Here is a 25,933-nt window from a genome sequence, read left to right on the forward strand (position 1 = left end):
TTAATTGTATCATATACTTTGATAAGTATAAAAATGTCTAAAATTAGGGTAGATTAGTGATCTCTTTTTTGTTGGAGTTCACCGATGGATGGATTTAAAAACCATCATATTGTTCTTGTTTTAATGTTATTAGATGTTAACTATATGACATATAATGTTGGATATTCGAATCAAGTTATGTATCTTATTTTCAATAGGAATCACTTGAATAGGTGCATAATCAACCATACCCATTTTGAAAATGCTCTGCTTTCAATCAATTCAATTCCGGATAAAGCTTCCCCACGAAAATGACCTAACCGGCCAAAAGAAGAACCAATTAAAGCTTAAAAGAAGAAGCGATATTGACATATTGTTCTCTCAAACAACCAACCAACGCTCCATGTGACATTTCAGTTTCACCAACAAACTCTACACGGACAAATAACCCTCATGATGTTGTCTCTTCTTTGATAATTACTTTTATCTGTAGGCACAACACTTGAACAATACCCATTTGTAGACGAACATGTTCTTGCTGACTGCTGAGATCCAATACACTGAGGATTAGTAGTTACAACTTAGGCCCACACCCAGAGAACCCTGGATTGATTCTCTCTCTTTCCTGAAGTAGCTAGTTTTATATTCTAAAGGCAAAACCTACTAATATTAAACTACTTGGGCATGCATATGTATGAATCTGATGGGATAATACAAGAAGGAACAAGCAGTATCTGTCTCTCCTGGATAGGAGAAAGGATCTCAAAAGCACCAAAAGGTTTTGGATGCATATGCCATATCTAGGCCATGATGTTTTCTTTTGTCCTCCACAAAAGAGTGGTAAGTTGACTTAGGTTCTAGCTTCACAGAGCATTTAGAGAGTTTAGAAAATAACTAACTAGCAGTTTTACTCTATTACGCATCTAATTGATCTCTTACTCTACTAAGATCTTGTTGATAGTATTATTATCAGTTAGTTTTCTCTAATGAAACTCATAAATGTCATGATATACAATCACCCAATTATTAACAAAGCTAAAAATCGAACCCATAATATCTTGAACTCTTAATGTGATGTTTTTAAACTATTCTACCACTGTGCCACTACCATAGTTTTGTAAGCCATCATGCTTTCTATTATCTACTTCTTGCCAGCTCTTACTGTGCCTTACCATCAAGTGTTTGACACGTACAACAAAAGCTACCAACAAGCAGTACTGATTCAATGTTAGTGCACTTGTAACAAATTTTTTAAACAAGTACAGGAATCTGCCGTGCCCTTAAATCATTTGATAGATGAAGTCGCATAATGGAAGATAGAAAACATGGTAACACGTGTCACATTGTAAGACACTTTTGAGTGAAACAAAAGTTGAAATAATATTTTCACTGTGAAGGGAAGAGAATTAAACACGATGAATTGAAGACTAGGGAGAAGGGTTAGTAAAGAGAGTTCTGGATGTGTACTGTGCGTGCATTTTAGATTTTAGAACAGAAGGAAGGGCATGCGTGAGCTTAATAAAAGGCAAACTTGTTCTGTAGATGTACCTATGTTAAGTGAATATACATGATTAAGATGATTTGATCATATAAAAAAAAGACAATAGAGGCTCATATGAGAATAGTAGATGAAATGAAACAAGTATTTGTCGAAAGAGATAAGAGCAAGATCAGCAAAAATTCAGTGGGGGAAGAGACTTTAGGGGTATAGTATGACTTATATACACCTTACAGAGAATAAGATTATAAATAAAAAGTTATATGACTGACTTGGACACAATCTAATGGGATGAAGGACTTGATAAATGGGTTGTTTTGGTGTGTCTTCTCTCCCAAGGGCTGTATTTGATGGGATTGAGAAGAGAGCAGAGGAATTACATGAAAAATGGGAGAGCATGAATAGGGTTTCTCATGACACCAACAACAGGTGAAGCTACCACATGATCTGATACTTCCTGGAGAAAAAAAAAGAGAGAAATAGGGAAGTTTAGATCATGCTGGCAGCTTCAACTGCTAGTGGCGCATGATCATCACCAACAAATTGCCAAGCAGTAGATGGAAGCCTTTCCAAACATTTCCAGAGAGAGAGATAGAGAGTGATTTGTGTGGATTTTTTGTTCTCTCTGGAGGTTACAGGAGAGGAGAGAGACATATATATAGAGAGAGATGGAGGTTACAGGAGAGGAGAGAGACATATATAGAGAGAGAGGGGGGGGGGGGATGGGAGAAGAAGAAAATCTTGAATTAATTTCCATCTTGTTAGCTTTTCAGTTATTATTTTGTTGTTTTTAGGTCATAGATAAATTAATTTCCATCTCAAGTTTAAATTCATATAATTAATTTCATTAGTAAAAGATGTAAATTAAAGAATTCAGCAGCCAGTTTAATCTTTAACCTTTTACAGCAAACGTGAGAACGATAGATAATTTTTAATTTTTAGAATCGCTCTAACTGCTGAGCTCTCTCCACCAGCGTTCGAATATTGAATCTGAAGAGCCAAAAATAAATAGCTCAGAGTGTTAGTGAAGCTACACGTGGAGGCAGCCTAATATATTATTATAAGTAGTTAAAAAGGTTCGTCACGCTTGCAGCACACACATACATATACGTAGCAAATAATAGAGGTGCCAAGTGGCAATGCGTGGTCCAAAGTGAGACAAATTGAATATTGTCACGCCTCCAACCACCAATCTCAGATCTCCCATAATTTAAATGCATTCTTTTTTCAACCAGCTTAGCTTAGCTTAGCTTAGCTTGCTCCACACTCTCTCTCTCTCTCTATGTGCATGAAACAAACGAAGAAAGACTAAACACAGGGAGTCCATTGGGGGGGGGGGGGGGGGGGACCACTTCGATGGCTTCTTTGATGTTGGACTAACCCAAGGTATCTCCGGCTGCCCACTCTTTTCTTTACAACATTTAATGTAAACAACACTTTTATAATAATAATGATAAATTATCTCAAAAAACTATTTTCCATCCTATCTAGTAGTATGATTACTAATGTCCCCCCTATACAATTTTAGACTAAATCTATATTTTCCATTCTTTTTTCATCCTATGTAGTAGTAATTTTAGCTATTTTTATTACAAACGTATTCAAAATTTTTAAAACACAAAAAATACTACAGATAAAAAAAAATTATATTTTTAATAATTTTAAAATAAACATTTAAAATATAATAATAGTAAAAATAAATTCAAAATAAAATATTAAAATACAAAGAGAACGAGTCCTAAACGTATTCTATTAAACTAATAAGATTGAATCGGTAATTCCACACAATTTTTAAATAATAAGAATGGTGTATAATTTTCAAAATATAGCACTTTCTAGAATAATTGGTTGAAAAGATGATACCCTTTACCTAATCTTGGATGTTCATACGAGACCATGAAAGTGACACTTTTTTTTTTACTACCCACAAAAAAACCATGTCGGATATTATGTTGGTTGGTGTAGTGATATTAGACGTGGGGGATTGTGATTGGGCTGGTGGCTAAGTACCCCTTCCTTTGTTCAATGAAAGATGGCTTTTTCTTTACAAACATGGGAATGACATTTGTCGGGTGCTTAATTGCCCCTCCCTCTACTAATTAATCCCTTCAAAATAAACCCTATAAAACAAACACTAAAAGGAACATTTTATGTGAGAGACTTACCTAATAATATGACTGGATAATTCAAGCAAATTAACAAGTGGGTGGGTCCTTCCATTCTCATATTCAAAAACAACTTGATTTTACTCTCTTTTTTAACGGTTGGCAATGGGATGAGATTTAACATGTTTTTTTGTAAATGGTAATATATACATGTTTAAAATCATCCTTGTTAAATTTGTCTAAAGTTAAGTCTCTTATCATTATTTTTATATTGAAGCGTGTCCAAATTTTGTTTGACTTGTAAAGACAGAGTTTGATCTTTCGACGATCAAGTTGAAAAAAATCATTAAGATTTAAGATGAATCTCGTGAAGTTAACTAAAACAAGTTAAACTCATAAATAAAATATAATTTAAAATAAAAATTTATCATTCAATGAATATACTTATCTAATATGCATATTCATAGGAAGATCTAGAGAAGCAGGCACGAACTACCATTCCCCATCTACTCTATGAATCTGGTCTATTTGGAGAGAAGGGACCGAAACGACCTATGGAGCTAGGATCAACCCTCCCCTAAATCTATTTCTGTGCATATTTTGATAACTATTTGTCTAATATGTAATGTCACAATGATTGCGGGTTGTTTATCTATTAAGTTAGTATTTATTAATCTAGATATGAAATAAAAATTATTTTAAATAAAAATACTTTTAATTATATTTATTAAATTTATTTAATAATTTTTAAATAAAAAAATCACGTCACTTCTTATCACTTCTTATCTTAGATTATCAAGATAAATTAGATACATGCACTCCAAAAAAATTAACAAACAATCTAATAAAAATTTTAAAATATTTCTAATCATTATCTTTAATCATTTTATATATTAATATAAAAAATATTCTAATATTATTTTAATACAATATTATCATCCTTAATATAACAAACCCTACATAAAAAAAAAAACAATTAATTTTGATATTGACACCACTTTGCATTTTGTCCAGTTTGCATCCTTCTGGTAGGCTTTGCCATGTCCATTGTCCAGTTAGCTCGATCTCCATTAAAGTAGCCAGGACAGATTTAACTGATATTCTAATGGAAAGTCTCCCAGCACATTGGCATGCTTCCATGCATGATTGTTCATTAGCTCCAAACCCCTTGTAAAATAATAATAACAGTACTGGAAGAAAAGGATAAATCCCCCATTACCTTCTCCCTTTCTAATTTTTTTATTTTTATTTTTATGGGGGAACCAGAACCAGAACCAGAACCAGAACCAGAACCAGCCTTGGGAAAAGGTACAGGTGTCAGTGGCTCTGCTTGCCAAGTGTCTTCACTATCCAAGATCTCTGCCATTTTAACTCATTCCATCGCTTGATGAGCAGCTGCTGCCTCCTTTGGTCAAAAGCCACTGTTGCATTCTCGTTTTCCATAAACAACTTGTATGATAAAAATCTTGCAAATCTTTGCTTTTTGTATGGTAACCTTTCATTATTCAAATAATTTAGCAATAACATCTTTTATACATAATATTGAAAGACATGTAAAGTCGGGTATTTTTTATCACTGACTCATCAATCCACAAGTGTTGTTTAAAAATATCACGAATAGATGATCATATATAAATATTTTCAGAATTTGATAATTCTTACTTTCAATGGAAGAAAACAGAATTATTATGTTATGTTATCGTCGGATAACATAACAATTGCTCCCCGTGAACAATTTAAAAGAGGGATAGAGCCCAAACACCACTCCCTTGCTAGCCAGGGTTCCCAATATAAGCTCTGTGGAAGAAGAGAACATTATTTCCTTTGCAAAGTTACTTAATTTTGGATACATTTAATTTTAGGGCAAGTGTTGCATAATCTAGGTTTGGACAAGATTTTTCAATGAGGGGATGGAAGATTGATTTTATTTTTTAATATATGTTGAATAGACTATTTTCTTGTACATACATACATACATATATAAATAAACATGATTTTACTTAAAAAAATTTCTCGATTCTCTTTTCATAACTTGAAAAAAAATCAAATATTATCCGAGATATAAATGAACAATACGTTGGTAACAATTTAGTGAGTTAGTTTGATCATCACCCCATGCAATGGCCAAAAATTCAACTTACCATTTTTCTCTCTTGACATAGTTAACGTAATTAAGAACGCGAATATAAAAAATCACTCTATAATAATAATATCGAAAAGAATCAAATACTAACATTAGTAATGGGTAAGGCATGTCCAGCCCCTCTATGTCAGTGACCTAAGACCTAACACTACATGTTATCAACAGACAACCTAAGACGCAAGACTAAAATTTTTATAAAGAAATTATATATTAAAAATTAATATATAAAATATAATTTTCATATTATTATAGTATAAAAATACTTATATATAATATAGTAAAATTTTTCCATCTCTTGACACTTTTTTAGACGGTTTTTTAATACTTTTAATATTACAAAACAGTTTCAAAACATTTTTAAAATTATAAAAATGATTCAAAAATATTTTTCTAATATTTCTTTCAAGATAGGTTTGAAACATTTCAAAAATACTGAAACAGCACCCGGGTGGGGTGTTTTCTGTGCATCATGGGAACCAACTCATTGGCAGTGAGATCTATATAAACATAATTTTCATAAAAAGTAATATAATTAGTAACCATAATCACGCACTAAAAATATTATTAAAATACCTTGAGAGTGTAAAAGCCACTGCTTCTGCCATTAAACCTCCATTAGGTTAAAGCTTAAAGCTGCCATATATATGTTGCAGGGCACAGCATCCTCAATGTTGGCAATCGTCATTTTTCTAACCAAGAGATAATATTGTTTTAGGTCAAGAGTGCAAACATCATCTTATGCAGCTTGTAATGGTACCAAATTGAATAAATTTTTTAGGTAATAATCAACGACATTTGGCAAAGAAAACTTTGGAAAGGAACTAACATAGAGCTACTATTACACACTGAATGTGAACCCTTCCAGACCTCACATATTCTTCCCAAGAATTACAATGATCTCTGAAATAAACACTGGATTCTCACACCAACCAACCAATCCTTTTGATTCCATTATTCATATATGGTTTTTCATCTCAATAGATCACTATGAGCTTTGACTTTGAAGTCTTGGGAAGGAAAAATACCCAAGAAAGGAAAGAAAACCAGAAGATTCTAATGGAAAAAGGGGTTGCTCCAGATCTCATCTAGTGACCATCTGCCATATATATGTATATATATATACATACCGGGCGATCCATAGTATAGAACACCTTTCCAGCATAGAGAAGAAAAAGCAAAAGCAGTACTGTTATTTGGTCATATGGGCAAAGATAGAAACAAAAAGAAAACAAGCATGCAAGAAAAGTAAAAGAAGAGAGAAAGAAGAGAAAGCAGACCAGGCATTACACTACCATATGGAAAAGGAATATACTTACAGTACTATTACTGATCATCATGCGTCTTCATCTGTTTCTTTTTCAACACTAACGCCTTTTCTTTTTTGTTTTTTTCCTTTCATCTCGAGAATGACAGGAATCCTCAATCCCTTGGGGTCCCAAAAGGGAAGGAGTGAGGCTGTCAGAGCATGACCTAGCTAGGATTTAGTTCTCTTCTTCTTCAACCATGGCTAGCTAGATCATGCTGGCAGCTTCACTTATTCCCCTTTAGACTTGCAACTAATTTTGCTCGCATGTGTGTGTAAATATACATATATATATATATAGATAGATAGATGGGTAGGCCAACTTTCTGTCTACTGCATGAATGAATGGTTGGAGCAAAGGGAAACAAAACCCTAGTGAAGCAGTGGACGATTCAAACTATATACTTTTTAGGGTTTTTATGTTTGGGCGAGAGAAAGAAAGACCAACCCTCCCTTTGGAGTCAAAAGGGAGGATCTCTGGGGAAGAAATATATATGAAATAACAAAAGAAGAGATACTGCAGATCACTGGGAAGTGTTCCAGTAATCTTCAATAACAGGGTTTTTCAGATCAGTGAAGGGAAGTGGAAGACAAGGATGAGGAAGGAGGAGAAAGCCTGGGAGGTAGTAAAGAAACCCATTTCATTCATCAAGAGAAGAAGAAGTTGGCGTGGGAATGTGATGGCGTGGTTTGGGCTGATTTATAGTTGTAAATTAGAGACAGAAGTCGGAAAAGAGGGGCAGAAAGACAGAACCCACAACGCAGAAACAGTGAAATAAAGAAACAAGACGAATTTATGAATCATTTTGATTTTTTTTTTTTTTTGGTTCTTCTTTTGTGGGCAGCTGTGTGTGAGAGAGAGAAAGAGAGAGAGAGAGAGGCATAGGCCATAGGGCACATAGGGCGGCAGGAGCTGTGGGTAGGGGTTCATCGTAGGGAGACGGAGTTTTGTAGATCAGGAAATGACTGTTCCTCTTCTGGCTCTGACTGGTGGGGGACCTCACTGCCCTGATATGTGATATCCATATTAAATACACTCTCTTGTATTAATCTAGTGACGCTAACGAGTCTCTGTGTTTGAATCTTGTGATTTTGTTAGTGGGTCTTTGTGTTTAGATCTTATATATGATTCTTTACACTTACTTAGATTTTATATGATTCTTTGTCTATTACTAATAAAGTTTAAGATATATTAAAAAAATTAATACCATCACTATTAAAGCTTAATACACATAATAATCATAGTCGATATTATATATTGAATGATCCTCAAAATGCAACAACATCAAGTAGTACCTCTCACTTATGGTAAAAAATACTCCAGAACTTAAACCTGAATAAGGGCTAGTTTGCAGTTTGATCTCACAAAATACTGTGCCAATTTGTAATTCCCCATGTTTGTAGATACAATGCGTCACTTTCCATCTGTTCTTGGGACAATTCTAACGCCTTCACATGGCAATTATTCTGACCATGACCAGCAATGACTGTTGTCCAAAAAATAGAAGTCTTTCCTCTAAAAAATGAAAAATGTCATCATCTAAGGTTGCTGGTAACTTGCACAACATAAATGGTATGTACCATCACCTTTTTTTTTTTTTTTTTGGTTGTACATCATCCTCATTTCTTGTTATATTCTCAATTTATCGTTCAAAATTTTTATTTTTCTTATTATATATATATATTTTTTATAATCATTCAAATTTTTTGTTATTTTTATTACACTCATATATCTGTATTTTTTAATTAATTTAATTCTTATACTTTGATTTTTTTTTTATGTATTAACTCTAACTTTTTGTTATCTCGATTACACATATTTATATACCCACATTTTTAAATTAATTTAACTTATTTACTTTGATGTGTAACATAAAATATAAAGTGAAATGAGTCAATTTAACTATTTTTTTTACACATCAAAGTATAAAAATTAAATTAGTTAAAAAAATATAAATATAAGAATGTAGTCGAAATAACGAAAAGTTAAAGATGACACATAAGAAAATGGTAAAATATAAGAAATTAAATTAAGTCAAAAAATCATGTATAAGAGTATAATTGAAATAACGAAAAGTTTGAATGATCACATAAAAAAAAATATATATATGAATATACAAAGATAAAAATATGAATTTTTTTTAAAATATTTTTTTGTATTATATGAAATACTTTTTGTGCTATACAAAATACCAATGCATTTAGGTATCTTGGTATCTGTCCAGCAACTCGACTCGTACAGGTCCCTAGGTAGGGTATAAAAAGTAAGAAAAATTCTAAAAAAATCACATAAAATGCAGTAAAGTATGAGATGGATGTGCATGAAAAAGAAAAGGCATGATGTATGAACAAAAATAATACAATACGTTTTAAAAGTAGAGGACACTCATGCCATAGAATCCTTTAGAATTGCCCCAAATATTTGGATTCATAAAGGCACACAGATGTTTCGTTGTCACGTAGCCCAACGGTGGACAGGTACCAAAAGGGAATGGAGTTTACGAATTTCAAATGCAGTAGTCAATTCACCCAGCCTGGGAATGAAGGGCCTTTAAATGACCTATAGATAGAGGCTCTCTTTCTTATTACTTTAACGCATCAAAGTACTATTTTGTAACTGAATATTTTAGGGTCTTTCAGCATTATTGCGTTATGTGATGTGACGTTATAGAAATAGTATTTTGTAACTAAATTTATTTATGTTAGATAACACTTACTTACTGATGTTGAAAAGCACATTGGGCCTCATTTATTTATTTTTATTAGGGTTTGAGTGATATAATATTATAAAAATATTACAAACACATAAATAATATTTTTTCATCTTAGATTATAAGTCAAGTAAATGAATTGGGCACTCTGCTTCCATTCAGTGAAATGATATTATTTCTCCCAGAACAAAGTAATCATTTTCACTCACCAGACACATAATTTCAAGCCAAATATAATGTTGAAAGTACATAGATCCCAAGCCAATGCTAACAATGGTCAACCATTTGAGTGGACTTTCTTTCACATCTTACAGAGCCTAACGGTTCGAAATGAACCGTGGCCCTAGGCCCTGCCCTGCGCATGCAATTAAAGTAGGAAAGCAGCAGCAGCAGAAGTAGGCGGCCCAGCTAAAGGTAAGGGTTCCCCTACAAAACAAAGGCCAGCTACCCTCAAATAAGGCAGAGCCCTCCATTAATTCAACTTTTATTAATCAGTTGGCTATTTTACTCTCTCTGTCTCCCTGTATATGCTGCATCAATCCATCTATCTATGCTAACCAGAGAGGGTCTATTACTAGGGGGGGATAAAGGGGTTTAGGGTAGAGTAGAGTGGTCCTTGCTTTGTTGCAAATATTATTATTTATGCACTGTTGTCGTTTCCAGGACACACACCCCACAGTGTCACAGACTCCTTGCTACATGGAGATTAGGGAGATCAGATCACTGCTGCAAGGGGAACCTAATCTTGTTCTTCTCTTGCTGTATATATATAATATGTATTATATATATAATCCGTCCTAATTCGGATCGAATATCACTTGACACAATCCATCCTGATTAAATAAAATTGCCTATGTCTTTGCTTCTTTCCCCATTAAGGTTCAGCCATGGATTAATTAGCCACCAGCAGTAATGGCCCCAATCAACAATATCACCTCAGATTACTGGCTTCAACCTGCACCCACTATTTATATGAAAACTTATTCAAAAACTATATTTATTGTTTCCAAGTAAAACTCCTTACAAGAACGTCATTAGTAGCATTATAACCCTCGCCCTATTAAATTCATAAACTATATGGCTGGGACACCACCCGGCCACAAAAAATAATGAAATGAGTGTCCCAAAATTTAAGTACTCAACATTAAAAACTTATCACAGACCATTAACTAACTAGGATAGCACCTTGATTCTACCAGCATCCACTATCTATTATTGCCAATACCATCCCATATAGAAAGGGAACACTGATATTTAATGGGAACATTGCAATAGCTCATTTGCATCCTAATGCCAAATATATCACAGAAAAATGAATTTCACAACTGGAGCAAATGTTCCCAGGTGAAGTACTAATTCTTCAGCTATCAGTTTTCTTTTGCTGCTTTCATGTTTAGAAACATATTATATGCATTAAAATTTTTAATTCACTTATTTGTTTCTACATACATGTATCATGATAGTTATATTCAAATAATTCATGTACACGAGACCAGTTTCTTATATTATGAATGAGAAAAAAAGATAATGAATTATGTCTTATAGGTTGTATGGCCTACCTCCCATTGCTTCTTGATTTACATACATGCATGACATCCATCTTTATGCAACCATCTTAGCTGCTGTCATCCATGTCCTTCCATATCCATCACCTGCAAGATAAAGAGCAACATCTTGAGCACAATTCCAGAATATAGGAATACCCCTTATCATAAGCACAGAGGGAATTAACTAGTTTAATCACAGCCTAATGGTTTAAAATTATACACAGGCAACCATATATTCTAATGGTTTAAAATTAAAAATTAAAAAGACACTGCTCTTGGCCAAAAAGGTTGGAATGAGATGGAAAGAAAAAAGAGTCAGCATTCTTGGAGAATATTTCAGGTATGCTGATATATGCCCATACCAAATACCCAAATTGGCAGAACCAGTCGAGGCAGCATCATGCCTACTGCACATTAATGGAAGTAAGCCAGCGTACCAGTTGGAAGAATTACAATCTGCTGACTTTACTTATCCTTGTTTTTATAATAAATAAAATACAAAAACGAATCAGAAAATAAGAAGAAAAAAAAAAACTATAACTTAGGAATCAAGAGTGTCTCAATGGAAAATGCTATTGATATACTTTTGTGTATATTTTGAGCTACATAAAAGTATATTAATGATAAAAAAATCTCTCATGAAGCGCATAAAGGCACGTGAAGCGCATGTAAAGCGAGGAATATTTTAGTCATAATATTTCTTTATATAACCCAAATTATACAAAAAATAATATACGTGTGATTCGTGTCTCAATTGCTGTTAAGCAAGTGAGTAGACTGAGTAGACTTGTCACAGGGTTAAAGGTACCCTTTCAGACTACTATTCAAAAAGAGAGACATGTCCTATTATTTGAAGTGACAGCATCTTCGAAAGGGTCTATTCTTTTCTTGCTTAAGAGATATTTTGACGCAGCCCCCCACCCCCCAACATTAAAAACAAGAAGACAATTATTATGAAATTTTCCAACAATCACGGACAGATCATAGATTTCTTCCACTCTGTTCAACAACTCCATATAATTTCAAGTTGTAAAGAAGACAGGGATACAATTTCAAGTAAATAGAGGAAGAACTAATGTACACAAGTTAACATCTAAGCATCCACTCTGTTCAACAACTCCATATAATTATCTTTACACATACAACCGTACAAGAGTAGCTTCATGCGCCAGAAGGAAGAGCTCCCGATACATTTTTACATAAAACATTGAACAGACTTTTAATATGGTTCTGCATTCCAATATGATTCCCAAATGTCACCAGAAATCTCCACAAGAGCAGACTCCATCCTCAAAACAATGGAATCTGTTGGCATCCCTGACAATAATTTTCCTTTTGAAGAACTTTGAAACTAGCTTACTGAAAATATGGCAATCTCCACAAACCCGGAGGTTCTTTGTGATTCGGATTGGGGTACCCTCAGGCGTAGTAAGCAGGCCATATGCAATTGCCAACCTTTCACTGTGTCCATGAAGGATTTTGACTTTCTCTTGCTCTTCTACATCATGCAAAACAAACTTGGTTTGAGTCCTGTAGCTTCCCTCGCTCTCCAATATCTCAGTAATTTCAGTCAGCTTTTGGTTAATTTCAACAGATTGTGGATGAGATTTGTCCCTTGCAACAAATGTGTGAACCTTATTGCCGACCTCAATCCAACTACAAGCTGGATCTTTCTTCAGCCGTTTCCCCTTCATTCTCATTCTCACTTCTTCTACATCTTCCCATCTACCATATGCAGCAAAAACATTAGACACAAGTACATAGTTTCCGGCGTTCTCCGGATCTAATTCAAGAAGTTTATGTGCTGCAATTTCTCCTAATTCTTCATTGGAGTGTACCCGACAAGCACCAAGAAGAGCACTCCACACTGTGCTAGTAGGCTCCATCTGCATGTTTGTCACAAAGTGGAATGCCTCCTGCAAGTGATCTGCACGGCCAAGAAGATCAACCAGACATGTATAGTGTTCTGGCCATGGCTCCAACTGATATTCACTTTCCATTACTTCAAAAAATCTTCTACCTTCATCAACCAGTCCTGAATGACTGCATGCATGAAGAACTGCCAAGAAGGTAATATGATCCGGAATTAAATGTTCTGCCTCCATCTGTTTAAACAAATTAATAGCTTCTTTACCATGGCCATGCGTCCCATATGCATTGATCATACTAGTCCATAGAACCAAATCTTTATCTCCCGTACAATTAAATATCTTCAACGAGGTCTCTACAGACCCACAGTTAGCATACATATCCACAAGAGAGCTTGCTATTGCTCCCTCTAGAATGAAGCATTTCCTAATTAAGTAGCCATGAATCTCTTTTCCTTTCCTCAAGACTGACAAACTAGAGGCAGCGGAGAGTATACTCATTAGTGCTATAGAGTCGGGTTCAGCGTCAGTTTCCTTTAAACCAACGAAAAGGTCAAGAGCCTCATTTGCATGCCCATTCTGGACATAACAAGTGATCATGCTTGTCCAGGACACAATATCTTTATCTTCAATCGACTTAAAAACAGAAGAAGCATAATCTATACTTCCACACTCTCCATAAACATCCAAAATTGTGTTTTGTAGCACAAGATCAGACAATCCTCTTCTCAAAATGTAACTATGAATTTCTTTTACAAGGGAAATGCATTTCAACCCACTACAAGCCTGCAAGACACTCCCAATCATCAGTCTGTCAATATCCATCTTTTCCATCTGTGCTTCCCGGAACAATTCTAACGCCCTCACATGGCAATTATTCTGAGCATGCCCCGCAATGACTGTGGTCCAAGAAATAAAGTCTTTATTGGATATTCTATGAAAAATAGAATCCATATAATTTGTCCTGCAACACTTCCCATACAGATCTACAAGTGTGTTTCCAACCTGTAAATCAGAATCTAATCCACTTTTTATTGCATAAGCATGAATTTCCATTCCATACAACAGATTTCTCAATCTAGAAGAGGCAGCGAGCAGACTTACTACTGAACCCTGGTCAGTTTTTCTGCCTGCATCCTGCATCTCCTGAAAAAAGTGTAGAGCTTCATTGTATAGCCCATTTTGGACAAAACCTGATAACATTGAATTCCATGATATATTATCCCTCTCATCAATGTCATCAAAAATTCTCAAGGCTTCACCAACTTTACCACATCTGTTGTACATTACAAGCAAAGCATTGGCCACATGTACATCAAGATGGTGGCTAGACTTCAGAATAAAAGCATGGATCTGTATGCCAATTTTTTCGAGTGACTTGTCCACACAGGCTTGAAGAGCAGCAACAAAAGTATATGTGCTCGGGGTTACACCAGTTTTCTCCATTTCCCTGAAGAGCCTCAAGGCTTCCCTGGACAGCCCGTTGGCAGCATAAGCTGAAATAATAGAGTTCCATGACACGACATCCTGTTTGTCACTCAATCTATCAAACAACAGCACTGCCAAGTCAAGAACATCGCATTTTGTGTACATACCGAGGAGTGAATTCACAACAAATAAATTAGAAGCCAAGCCCGTCTTGATTGCTAGACCATGAATTTCAAACCCGGTGTGGATATTTTGAAGCTGCCCACATGCTTTAAGAACACAAGGAAAAGTACAAGCATCAAGAGGAACCCCAGAAATCCTCATTCTTTCATACAATTCAAGTGCTCCAAAGGGTTCCCCATTTGTAACGTAAGCACCAATCAAGGCATTCCACGTGAAAGTTGTCCTTTCGCGCATTCTATCAAACACCTTCTCCGCATTCAACGGAGCACCACATCTTCCGTACATAAACACGAGCTTCGTACTCAAAAAAAGGGAATCCTCTACAGCATTCGATTTTACAATGTGAGTGTGTATTTGTTGTCCCTGAGATAAACATTTCTCGCTGGCACAGAGCTCAAGGACTGATGAATAAGCTCTATCCAAGCAAAATTGAGATGGGTTTGGACCAACGAAGGAACTACTAAGCGATAGAAAGGCCTCCTTAATGCCTCCTCCCAGGTCGATCAGTTTCACAGAAAGGGTTTTAGCGGATTTTCGGGAGAATTCGGAGAGTGGAAGAGGTGGGTTTTTCTTCGAGATGGAGTGGCCCGGAAAGGTTGACGGGGGACTAACGAGTAACTGCTGGATTGACGCTGTCATCGTGGCGCATGGAATCTGATGAAGAGAAGGGATGGTGGAGGGATTTGAAGAAGGATCTAATTTCAACTAATCATAAATGTTGTTCTCACCATGTCAGCACAATTCCGTTGTAGTCCAACGGTTAGGATATCTGGCTTTCACCCAGGAGATCCGGGTTCGATTCCCGGCAACGGAATTAGTTTGTTTTAATTTTTTCACAACACCAATACTTGATTCTTTATTTCACAAAAAACTAAAAACTATGATTGTCTTTCCTTCAGCACATTTGTTATTAGTGAAGTGCTTTTATGTGAAAAAAAATACTCAAAACATGTCATTAATCTCACCTTCTCAACAGTTATTTCTGACAGTTGGCATATATGGGCTATATATATTATATAGTTATTGATATTTAACACAGTTCCTAATGTCACTGTTATGATGGGGTGAAATGCATCTTTTTCCTTGTCTTTTTAATTGTTAGTACCCCAATAATGTTGAAAAGCAAAAGGGAAATAGAAACAACTTGCAATTACGAAGCTTTATAATAATTAATATATTTGCCCCCACATTGAAGTAGCTCAGTCGGTGCACGAGAATGGCAGTAAAGTGCAGTCATGCAAAAGCTGCAATCAACAAGAAAGCAGAACCATGGATGGAGACTAGAGCAACCAACTATTTTGGGAAAGTCAATTTCTCATGTGTTCCAGTGGTAATAGACGAACACCACCAACGTAACATCCCCAGCCCAGACCAAAAAAAACTAATACATGTCGGAGACCATCATATGTAGTGAAGATAAGAACGAAGTGATGGTGATGTACAATACATTCCACTAAAACAACACAAAAAACAAAAAAGAAAGAAAGAAAGAAAAGAACAGAAAAAGAATCAGCAGCAGTGGCCCAATGGCACTACTGCAAAATGAATCTATCTAAAGCCCAAAGGAACCCAACTTGACTAGTTTGGCTGCAATCGAAGCTTCACCAAGTGTTCCATTACTCTCTCTCTCTCTCTCTCTCTCTCTCTCTCTATACAACTTCATTACTACACACAGTAGTTGTTTTACCTTTCTATATACAACAAAATCCAGTGCCTCGGCTTTCCCCTTCAAAACCAGGAACCTCTCCATCAACCTTTTAGATTTCAACACAAGCACTAGTCCTCCTCCTCCTCCTCCTCGAGATGTATGCTTTATCGGATAAGGGGGAAGTCTCTTACTTTTGAAGGATTCAAAACAAATCATGAGTTTTTCAGACGGGCAGTTTCTTCTTCCTTGTCAACCATTTTGCTTTCCTGTCTCAATCCCCAAGGCCAGCTCTGTCGCGGTGCTTTACCCTTTTCAAGGATCCTGTGGCACGATCCATTCTATATGCTCGCCCAAACTCTGGTGGGCTCAACCCCAAACCCTGGCGGACTTTTGATTAGAAGAATCAATAGCTGGCCCAATTAGACAATGACTGGAATATCAAAGACTATCTAAAATTTCACTATAATTATCACCCATGATTGAGAGAACGTCTCAAGCTATCATCTGGAAGCGTCCACGAGACCAAATGTCCATTAGAATCCCCACTCAACAACTGCTTAAGATCGGCTGTAAGATGAAGCGCAGTAACTGGATACTTGTGAAACTTCAAAACCTTGTGAAGGACTAATCTGTACTCTGGTACGTTATTGCCCAGAGCCAATCCTCCAGCCAAATTGTTGGGTGGCTTGCTCTGGGCGATACTCTTCTCAGAGCAGTGAACCATTTGCCAAACTTTCACTGCTCCGCTCTGATGGCCCGTAACGTACCAGTTTGTATCCTGCCAATCAGAAAAGGTACAACTTGTCACAGACACAATAAAATCAGATGGAAGTTGGGATGTGTTGACCACTGCAAGGCAGTCCCCGTTGATGCTCCACACAGCAAGCATAACTCCAGCCGCTGTCACAATGTCCCCAGTTAAGTCATTAACATATATTGCTGAAATTGGGGATGGGAACTCAGGAAGCTGCCTAACAAAAACCAGAGAGCTCAGATCCCATAAAATGACGGTACAGTCATCAGATCCACTAACAATCATCATATACGGCTGGCAAACGCGAAGGCAAGTGATTCTGCCTGTATGGGCACAAAGTGCCTTCTCCAACTCGAGGCGTCGCAGGACACGTGGCCCGTCCTTACTAATACTCCAAACACAAACCAAACTATCATCAGCCCCAGTAACCAGAGTCTGACCATCATGACTGACACCAGCACATTGGATCTGGTTTCCCCCATGAAGATTCTCATGAGTAGAAAGGAGTCTGTCTTGATCATAACTCATAAATCTCAAGCTCCGATCAGGGAATCCCCAAGCAACATATTTGGTACATGTTCTGGGTTTTACCAAGTTATTTGTTCCCGCAACAAGAATCTTATCATTGAAGGTAACAATCTGAGATATGGAGGATGAGCTCTTGCGAATCTCATGTGGACTGAGATGACTAGAATGTTTGAGTGGATGAGGAGGAAGCTTTCTGTCAACACGCCTTTTGACATGTGGTTTGAGGAATAGTTGCTTTGGGGTTTGCCCAAAGTGATTAATTTGTGCTAGAATCGAGGCTTTCATTGCAGGATCTGTGACCGAGTCTATATCAACACTCCCTTCATATGTATAATGATAGAAAACATTCACAGCTTCCTCAGCAGCCTGTCAGTAACAAAAGTAGGTTTAGAAATAAGAGATCATTCAGATAAATAGCAAACGAATATAAACACAGGGAATCCCATTCCAGCAAGGAGATATCCACATCTGGGCCAAACAAAACATCTTTATGTAGGATGACATACCATGAATCCCGGTAAAACATATATACATACATATAGATAAATATATATAGGAGAGAGAGAGTTTAAAAGGTGGAGCATCTAAATATATTTTGCTAATAGTGAACACATACATTGGAAAATTTAGGGTGGGCACATCAAAGCCCAAACCTTTATCTGATAATGGCAGCATCTCACAGGCTCAATCAAATCTAAAATTCATGGGGTAAGATGAATGGATTCGTGAAGCTTTATAGAATCGATACCAAATAATAAACATGTTATGGGTTCATTTAGAGCATTAGACAATGTTTGAATGCCATTACAACAGATGAGAAAAGATGAATTCAGATGTCTTACAATAGCTTTGGGTTGGATAGCAGTAGAATTATTGCTTTTCATTTCAGACACTAGAACTTTATACCAGTCTAACAGAATAATGAGAAAATCATCCAAAAGTGAATCTAAGGAAAGGAATATCCTATTTGTACAAATGGGTTAAGATTGAAGGAAATATGAAAATTGTGTGTGATTTGATGAATGAATGTTACAGAACTGGCATTAACTTTATGAAATCGAGAAAACCAGTTACTAGGGTGTCCCAATCCAAATGCGGCTCCCTGCTTTGTGAGGGTTGGGGGAGGATGGAAAACCTCAGTTAATAAATACCATAATATTCTACCATTAAAATATCAATGAGATCTGGACTGTTGGCATGAAGATACTAAAGAATGCTAACACCCACCTTCCCCCTCTGTTTATATCCAAAGATCAGGTCAATCCAATGATGAAGATTTTCTGAAACATAATCAGATTCCAGCGCTTCCCTATGCCTCCTGATGAACTCTCTAGCACTGCCTTTGGCCCAAGGAGGTAATACAACATCACCAACCTGGCAAAAACCCAATTGACATAAATTCCTAGTACCCAAAGAAAAGAAAATGTAAAAGGTGAAAATAAAAGGAAATAGTTATTATATCAGTGGAAGAAGTATTTTTAACACCATAGCACAGAAATAGAGTAAATCAGCGGGCTAAGGAAAGTAAAATTTTAGGAAACTTAAAGAACCTTTTCTCCAGATTGCTTCTCTCCCAAATCAAGATCAAACCGATTTCCAAGGAACTCTGGCATATAGAAGAATTCTGGAATCAATTCCTTTACGTCAGATGTGTTGCCCTTACCAGCAGCACTTAACCATGTTTCTCGTATGCTATTGAAAAGACGATCAGCATGGTCAAACTGTCCACCCTGCAGCTTCTGATTCTCCAAACTAAATGGTGGGAGGCGTATAAGATAGAAGAGAACTATCCCAGCGCTAGAGTAATGAGAACCATAGTGAAATTTCGGAACCTCTGGATCATCCCAGCTCTCATACCTGAGAAGAAAAAAAATTGAAGGATAAAAATTAAAAAGTCACACACAACACAAGCAAATTATAGACTAAAACATGTAATGAAAACTAAAAGGACAATCAGTGCAATGAGAGTCCGAAAACTGCAGGCATAAGAACCAACCTTTTCCTGAATTCCTCCTGCCCCTCTACTGTTTGACAACCCATCGGCTTGTCAAGTCTACGGAATGTCTTGGGATCTGACAAGTTCAGTTCATCACTGTCATAATCTGCAAGGATCCAAGGAAAGACTGGATATTGAGTTAGATCACTGTATCCGCGCCCTGCAAGAGTGTTGAGGTGCATGAGGTACTGGAAATTGCTAATTTCTCCATTTTGCCACCTCTTGGAAAATGATTTTGCCATACTCTTAAAAAGACGGCTACCCTCATTGCTATCTTGCTTCATTGACCCAGAAATGGTAGTGTCCAACCTGTAAAAAAAATGATTGTTATGAGGCAAAAATGTGGTTCTGAGTCCAAAAGGCAGCAAATAGAACTTGATAAGCCCTTAAGTTGAAGACCATGTCAAAAATGCATTAATATAATGCCTGATAAGATGATGAAGAAAAGGTCAGAAAGGAAATAACTGTGCAACATACAATCCTCCCTCCCTCTAAGATGATGGAACATATCTGCTTCTGTAGTACAAGACATTAACTGTAAGGTTGAGAAATGATAGTATTCTTGTTAGTGCATGCAGTACTTTCCTACTACTAAGCAACGTGAGGATGCATCAGCAGCGAGAGAACAAGATCAGATATGACATTTTTACAACTATGAGATCACATTCCAGTCAAAATTATTTGAACTCATTTCATTTCAAAGCAAGTCAAATTGAAAAAAATAGATGCATTAAGCAGATTGATTGGCCGCCGGGGGGGAGGGGGCATTAATCCATTTACCAATGTCAATGCATACAGGTATGGATATAGGATGGAATATGGACATAATATGAAGCAAAATAAATTGAATCAGCCAGCCATAACATGAAGCAGACAGTCAGAGCCCTTATTGAACTTGTGCGCATAGTTCCTAGAAAAAAACCTAACATTCAAAATCTCTTTTGGGAAACCACATAAAACTCAGCAAGTCAGTAAAGTATGGCTGGCAGAGCATGTAATGTTCACCATATTGGAATTTATTGGACATAAGCAGGAACAAATTTTCTGGAAGACTGGTGAAATAAGTAATGGGAAGTATATCACGTACATGCTGTTTCTTGGCAAATTCATGGCCACCAAATTTTTGAAAACTTCTTCCCTCTCTTTTTTGTGGAAAACCAGTAGGTCATTGCATCCATCCATGCTGAATAATTCAATGGCAACAGGCCGCAGCTGGTAATCACGTTTCAAAATTTCATGAACACTATTAAGCTTCCACATCCGCCAAGGATGTGGTACATTACCACTAGAACACACCTTTTCTTTTCCCCATGCCCCACCATTATAAGCCCATGCCCTTCCTCCAACATATGCCTTTACTGTCACACCCCAGGAAGAAGTTGACTTGGACTGAGAATCCATACTACAAGAGAAATCCTTCTTTACACCCAAGGCCTGATCAATAACAGACAGTTCGTCTTCACATTCCTTTTCACATATGCACCCAGAATCATCTATAAAAAAATTCTCAATAACATACAGGGAAAGTTCACCAATCAGAAATATACCATCATGTTTATCAAGACCTACCACCCTTTCACAGTTGTATTTAAATTTTATCCTTTCAAGAGGCTCCAAATATGGTCTAATTAAGTATTCACCATTATCATTTAGTTCCTTATCTACTTTATCATCCGGCACTCTCATTTCATCAACTCTCACTGAAGAATACTGCCTTGGAGATCCTAAATCGGACTTTTCTTGCATGCTCTCCGCTTGTGGGATAGATTCTGAAGTGGACTTGCCACCAAATTCAGGAGCTGAATGAAGACTTGCTTCATTTATGCTACTGGCATGGTCATCATTCCACCCAGCCCTACTAGAAGCGATGTCTCTGGCATCATCAGATTTCTTAAAAACTGATCCACCATAGAGTTCATCATCAAAAGAATCTTGTTTTCCATTATCCACAAAGAGATTGAAAAACAAATCAGATTCAGCATCAGAAGCATCAAACTCATTTTCATTTTTCTCTTTTGGAAGCTCAAGTTCCCCCAATTCAAATTGTCCATTCAGAACATTCTGGATCGTATCAATCTTCAATTTGCACCTCTCCAGTTTTTTTCGCATTCTATATGGACCTTCAATGGGACAAAGCTGCCATTCTAGATCTTCATTCACTGAGGATTTGGACATAGGAAATATTCCTCGCTCATGTACAAGTTGTTGAAGATGTGTTTGCCACTCACTTTCAGCGTGAAGTACCCACCCATACTTATCTTGACGAACCACTCTCAGTTCAGTTGACATTTCATCACGAACCATATCAAGTGCATATCTGCGTTCATTTACCTGTTCCCAATGTCTCTGGTCTAACTTTGAGTTATCTCGTGACTTTCTTCCCATTTCTCTCTTGCGACGGGCATCCATCCCTTTTATCCGCACTCCAGGAAACTTTGTTGATCCACTAATGTACTGAACCCACATAATAGCAGCACACTGTTCTAATACTTTATTGACAACTTGCTCAGAACTATGAAACCATTCAAAGAAAGCAGATAAATTTCCAGTTAACAATCCATCAAAACCACCATGTAGAATATCCAGATGTGGTCCTTGGTTTGGTTTGGAGACAAGTAGCTCTTCCAGGGCAGCCCTGCGATGCACCAGAAGATACTTGAGAACATCAACTGCCATGTTCTGCACATTTCGCCTTTTGTCACGGAGAAGAGAGATTAAATTTATACAAAGACAGCAATTTAGATCTGTGTCAGTATTGCTGGGACAGAATATAATTCGCTTATGAGCAACTAGTAACTGCAAAATAGTGCATATATCAGCCCCTGTATCTTCTTCTGGAAGGTTGTGAAGGAATCTCTTCTTCTGTTCAATTTGCATTCCTGTGGATGACAGAATGTTCTCCTCACCTATGGTGACCAAGAATGTAGGAAGGAAACAGTACAATATCATACGATTCATATTTTTCAGAATCGCATATATATAAGCATCAAGCTGCCTGTTTCCTCTAGCAATAGATAATAATCCTTTTACAGTAGGAGTTGTTTCTTCAACCCGACCATCTTTGTTTGCCAACTGCAACATAGAAAACAAGAACTCCAGAGTTCTTAGAACACCAGCTGGCTGAGGAAAAGCACCCATATAGGCACGATCCACAATCATCCAACACAATGCATCTAAGTTCGAGGACCAGCGGCTCTTATCTAGCCTTCTCTCATCATCTTCCTCATCATCACGTAGGAGACGCCTCTCAAGAAAGTTCATCAGCCTACTTAGGCACAGTCCCTGGAAAACTAACATGGATTCAGCATCAACATATAAAGGAACACTTTCCAAAATATTCTCTATGACTTGTGTAGCTTTTATCTGCTCAGTCACAAACTCAGAAAGGACTTCTGCCATAAAATCTAAAACAGCAGTAGCTCCTGCAGAACAAGGACCACCCCCATAGCCAGAATCATCCACTTCCAAAAGAAGCATCGCACTAACTGTAAAAAATGTATTTGCAGCACTTGATCCTTGAGAACCAGACCTCAAATCTGAAGATGGATCATGTTCACTCATAGATTGAGAAGATTCGATGGAAGGGGTGGCAACAGGTTGAGCTTTTGATTCATTGTAACTGGAGCTACTCAACCATGATGTCAATGCAACAACTGGGGATGAAGGGGGTGGCAGTTGGATCCTGGAATTAGATATCTCTGACAAAATGGGAGAATCGAATATGGTTAAAGATGCAGAACTTTGTGAACCAGCCTGGTGAATGGCATCAGGGGTTCCTTTAATATCTCTGAAACTGAGCTCACTAGTGCTGGAAGTGGCAGAGGACACCTGCTCAACAGGTTCACCATCTAAACTCATAACAGCTTGCATATTATCCTGAGCTTGTGCTTGCTTGTCCGGTTCCGACTTGGGCATAGTAACACCTGTCTCCATTTTGTCACTAGGCATATTATTTAGAGGCACAGGCATATCCTCAGAACTTGAGCTGACCTGCCCCTGAGGGAAGCTTCCAATGCTTATGGAGGTTTTAACAGACTGTTCCTGTTCCTGAGGACAGCTAGAGAATGTATTCTGTGAGCTATTGCTATCATCACTATCAGTTGCACTCTTTTCTTCTGTCTTTACAGAAAGTCCTTTTGCCATCTTCACTGCAAAAGCAGCCCTGCATGAAGGAATAGAGAAAATCCCATGAAGTACAGAATATTAATAGAGTAACGCTATAGAAACTAAAATACCATGCAGAACTCTTTGACAACCCAGGAGAGGAGAGAATGAAATCAATCGTTAAGACTTAAGAGTGATGGGTAGATTGGAAAGTGATATTTTTCACTCCAAAATGAAGCACCCTCCCAAACCAATCATAATTTCAAAAATAATCTGATGAGATCCAACCGATAGGAAGGATCTCTAATGGATGAAATGGATTGAATTGTATTTCAGAATTGGAATTACAAGAAAATGAAAGTAAGAACAGCAGCAACTGGGCGTTCGAGAGGCCCAGAACTCTCCTACAATCACTCCAAATTCTTAACACCCTCCTCCCTCTCTTCCTACCCCTTTTATAAGCTGTTATTCCCTTCTCTCTCCTGCATAACCGTATTTGGTTATGCAGGCGTGTCTGCTGGTTTGTGTCCTACCCCTTAGCGCACCAGCTGATTGGTGCTTCCTCCAGCTGTACCCTCAACTCCCTTCAGATGCTTGTGACGCCTATAGTAAGTATGCAAAACCGGGGGCTTAACATCACTCCCTCCCCCAACTGTCACCTTGTCCTCAAGGTGAAAACCTGGAAACTGCTGCTGAATGAGGCTGAAAGGCTCCCAAGTGACTTCTAATGGGGGTAACCCCTTCCATTGCAGAAGAACATCCAAACCTCCCATAGTATTTCCTCTGCCTGGTCTGACTCCCAATACTGCCTCCAGTTCGACCAGCATCTCCAGCTCTGCACTTAACTGATTGGGAATATCCACCATGGCTTGCAATGCCCCTTTGGCCTCTCGCAGCTAAGACATATGGAACACTGGGTGAATGCTGCAAGATGAAGGTAATTTTAACCTGTAAGCCACCGGTCCAACCTCCCTCTCAATCTCAAACGGACCATAGAATCTAGGAGCCAGTTTCTCATTGGCACGACCAGCCAATGACTTTCGACGATAGGGAATTAGTTTTAAGTAAACTAGATCCCCTACTTGAAATTTTACTGCTCTTCTCTTCACATCAGCCCCTTTCTTCATTATAGCTTGAGCTCTTTGTAGTTGTGCCTTCAGTTCTTCCAGAATGTGATCTCTCTCGACAAGCTGCTGCTCTACCACTGAAACCGAAGTGGATCCCTTTTCAACTTTAAGTATTGCTGGCGGTTCGCGCCCATAGACGGCCTGGAAAGGTGTAGTTCTAGAGGCTGTGTGGTATGAAGTATTGTACCACAATTCCGCCCAAGGCAGCCACACAAACCAAGATTTTGGTTTGGAAGAAGCGAAGCAACGAAGGTAGGTCTCCAATGTCCTATTCAGCACCTCCGTTTGACCATCCGTTTGTGGATGGTAAGCTGTGCTGCGTTGGAGCTTGGTACCTTGGAGACGAAAGAGTTCCTCCCAGAATTTGCTCATGAATATCTCATCCCGATCAGACACAATGGACCGTGGTAGACCATGAAGCCGTACAACCTCCTTGATGAAGACTCCTGCCACTTCTCCAGCAGAAAAAGGGTGTTTCAACCCAATAAAATAGCCATACTTACTGAGTCTATCAACCACCACCAGAATCGAGTCTATTTTTCCTGACCTGGGTAAGCCTTCGATAAAGTCCATCGCAAGGTCTTCCCAAATTTGATTTGGAATCGGAAGGGGTTGCAAAAGTCCTCCTGGTTTGAGTGCCAGTACTTTGTTTTGCTGGCAAACCGCACAGTGGCTTACATACCTATGAATGTCCCTCTTCATCCCCAACCAATACACACTTGCCGCGATCCTCTTGTAAGTCTTCAAGAAGCCCGAGTGCCCCCCAACACTCCCATCATGACCCTCATGTAAAAGCAATGGGATGAGAGAAGAACCCTTCGGTAGATATATCCTCCCTTTGTAAAAAAGGAAACCGTCCACCAACTGAAAATGGGGTCTGGAAGTAGGATCCCGCTGGAGGTCCTTGACCACCACTTGTAGCTCTTCATTGGCAGCTACCTCCTTAGCTAGCTGATCCAGTTGGAGAACCTGAGGAACGGTTAAAGCTAGGAGGGCAGCAGAGTGGCTGAT

At 37.6% G+C, this 25,933-nt stretch overlaps 3 protein-coding genes and 1 non-coding gene across 4 annotated transcripts in view; 1 reads left to right on the top strand and 3 right to left on the bottom strand.

Annotated features, from left to right (window-relative positions):
• Positions 1-25,933, bottom strand: part of LOC127786488 (autophagy-related protein 9) — a gene marked incomplete in the record, with an annotated part of 1,007,132 nt that overhangs the window by 683,810 nt on the left and 297,389 nt on the right.
• On the bottom strand, positions 12,287-15,559 carry LOC127786485 (pentatricopeptide repeat-containing protein At3g63370, chloroplastic). Its single transcript, XM_052313913.1, has one exon. It carries the CDS (start codon positions 15,402-15,404, stop codon positions 12,543-12,545), a length of 2,862 nt encoding a protein of 953 aa, XP_052169873.1. The 5' UTR covers positions 15,405-15,559; the 3' UTR covers positions 12,287-12,542.
• Positions 15,508-15,579, top strand: TRNAE-UUC (transfer RNA glutamic acid (anticodon UUC)). The gene has a single exon. It is a non-coding gene; the product is annotated as a tRNA-Glu (tRNA).
• Positions 15,907-25,933, bottom strand: part of LOC127786481 (protein SPIRRIG-like) — a 32,757-nt gene continuing 22,730 nt past the window's right edge. The window contains exons 15-19 of the mRNA XM_052313903.1: positions 20,779-23,853; positions 19,692-20,000; positions 19,246-19,552; positions 18,923-19,069; positions 15,907-18,061 (exon numbers count right to left, since the gene is read on the bottom strand). Coding sequence (XP_052169863.1) covers positions 16,883-18,061; positions 18,923-19,069; positions 19,246-19,552; positions 19,692-20,000; positions 20,779-23,853 — 5,017 coding nt within the window. The 3' untranslated portion in view covers positions 15,907-16,882. The remainder of the gene's footprint in view (positions 18,062-18,922; positions 19,070-19,245; positions 19,553-19,691; positions 20,001-20,778; positions 23,854-25,933) is intronic.

The sequence above is a fragment of the Diospyros lotus genome, chromosome 12 (genome assembly GCF_014633365.1).
Source record: "Diospyros lotus cultivar Yz01 chromosome 12, ASM1463336v1, whole genome shotgun sequence".
Classification (NCBI taxonomy): Eukaryota; Viridiplantae; Streptophyta; class Magnoliopsida; order Ericales; family Ebenaceae; genus Diospyros; species Diospyros lotus.

Coding starts and splice junctions, on each gene's coding strand:
- LOC127786485 (XM_052313913.1), bottom strand. CDS start 15,404: ATGACAGCGTCAATCCAGCAGTTACTCGTTAGTCCCCCGTCAACCTTT.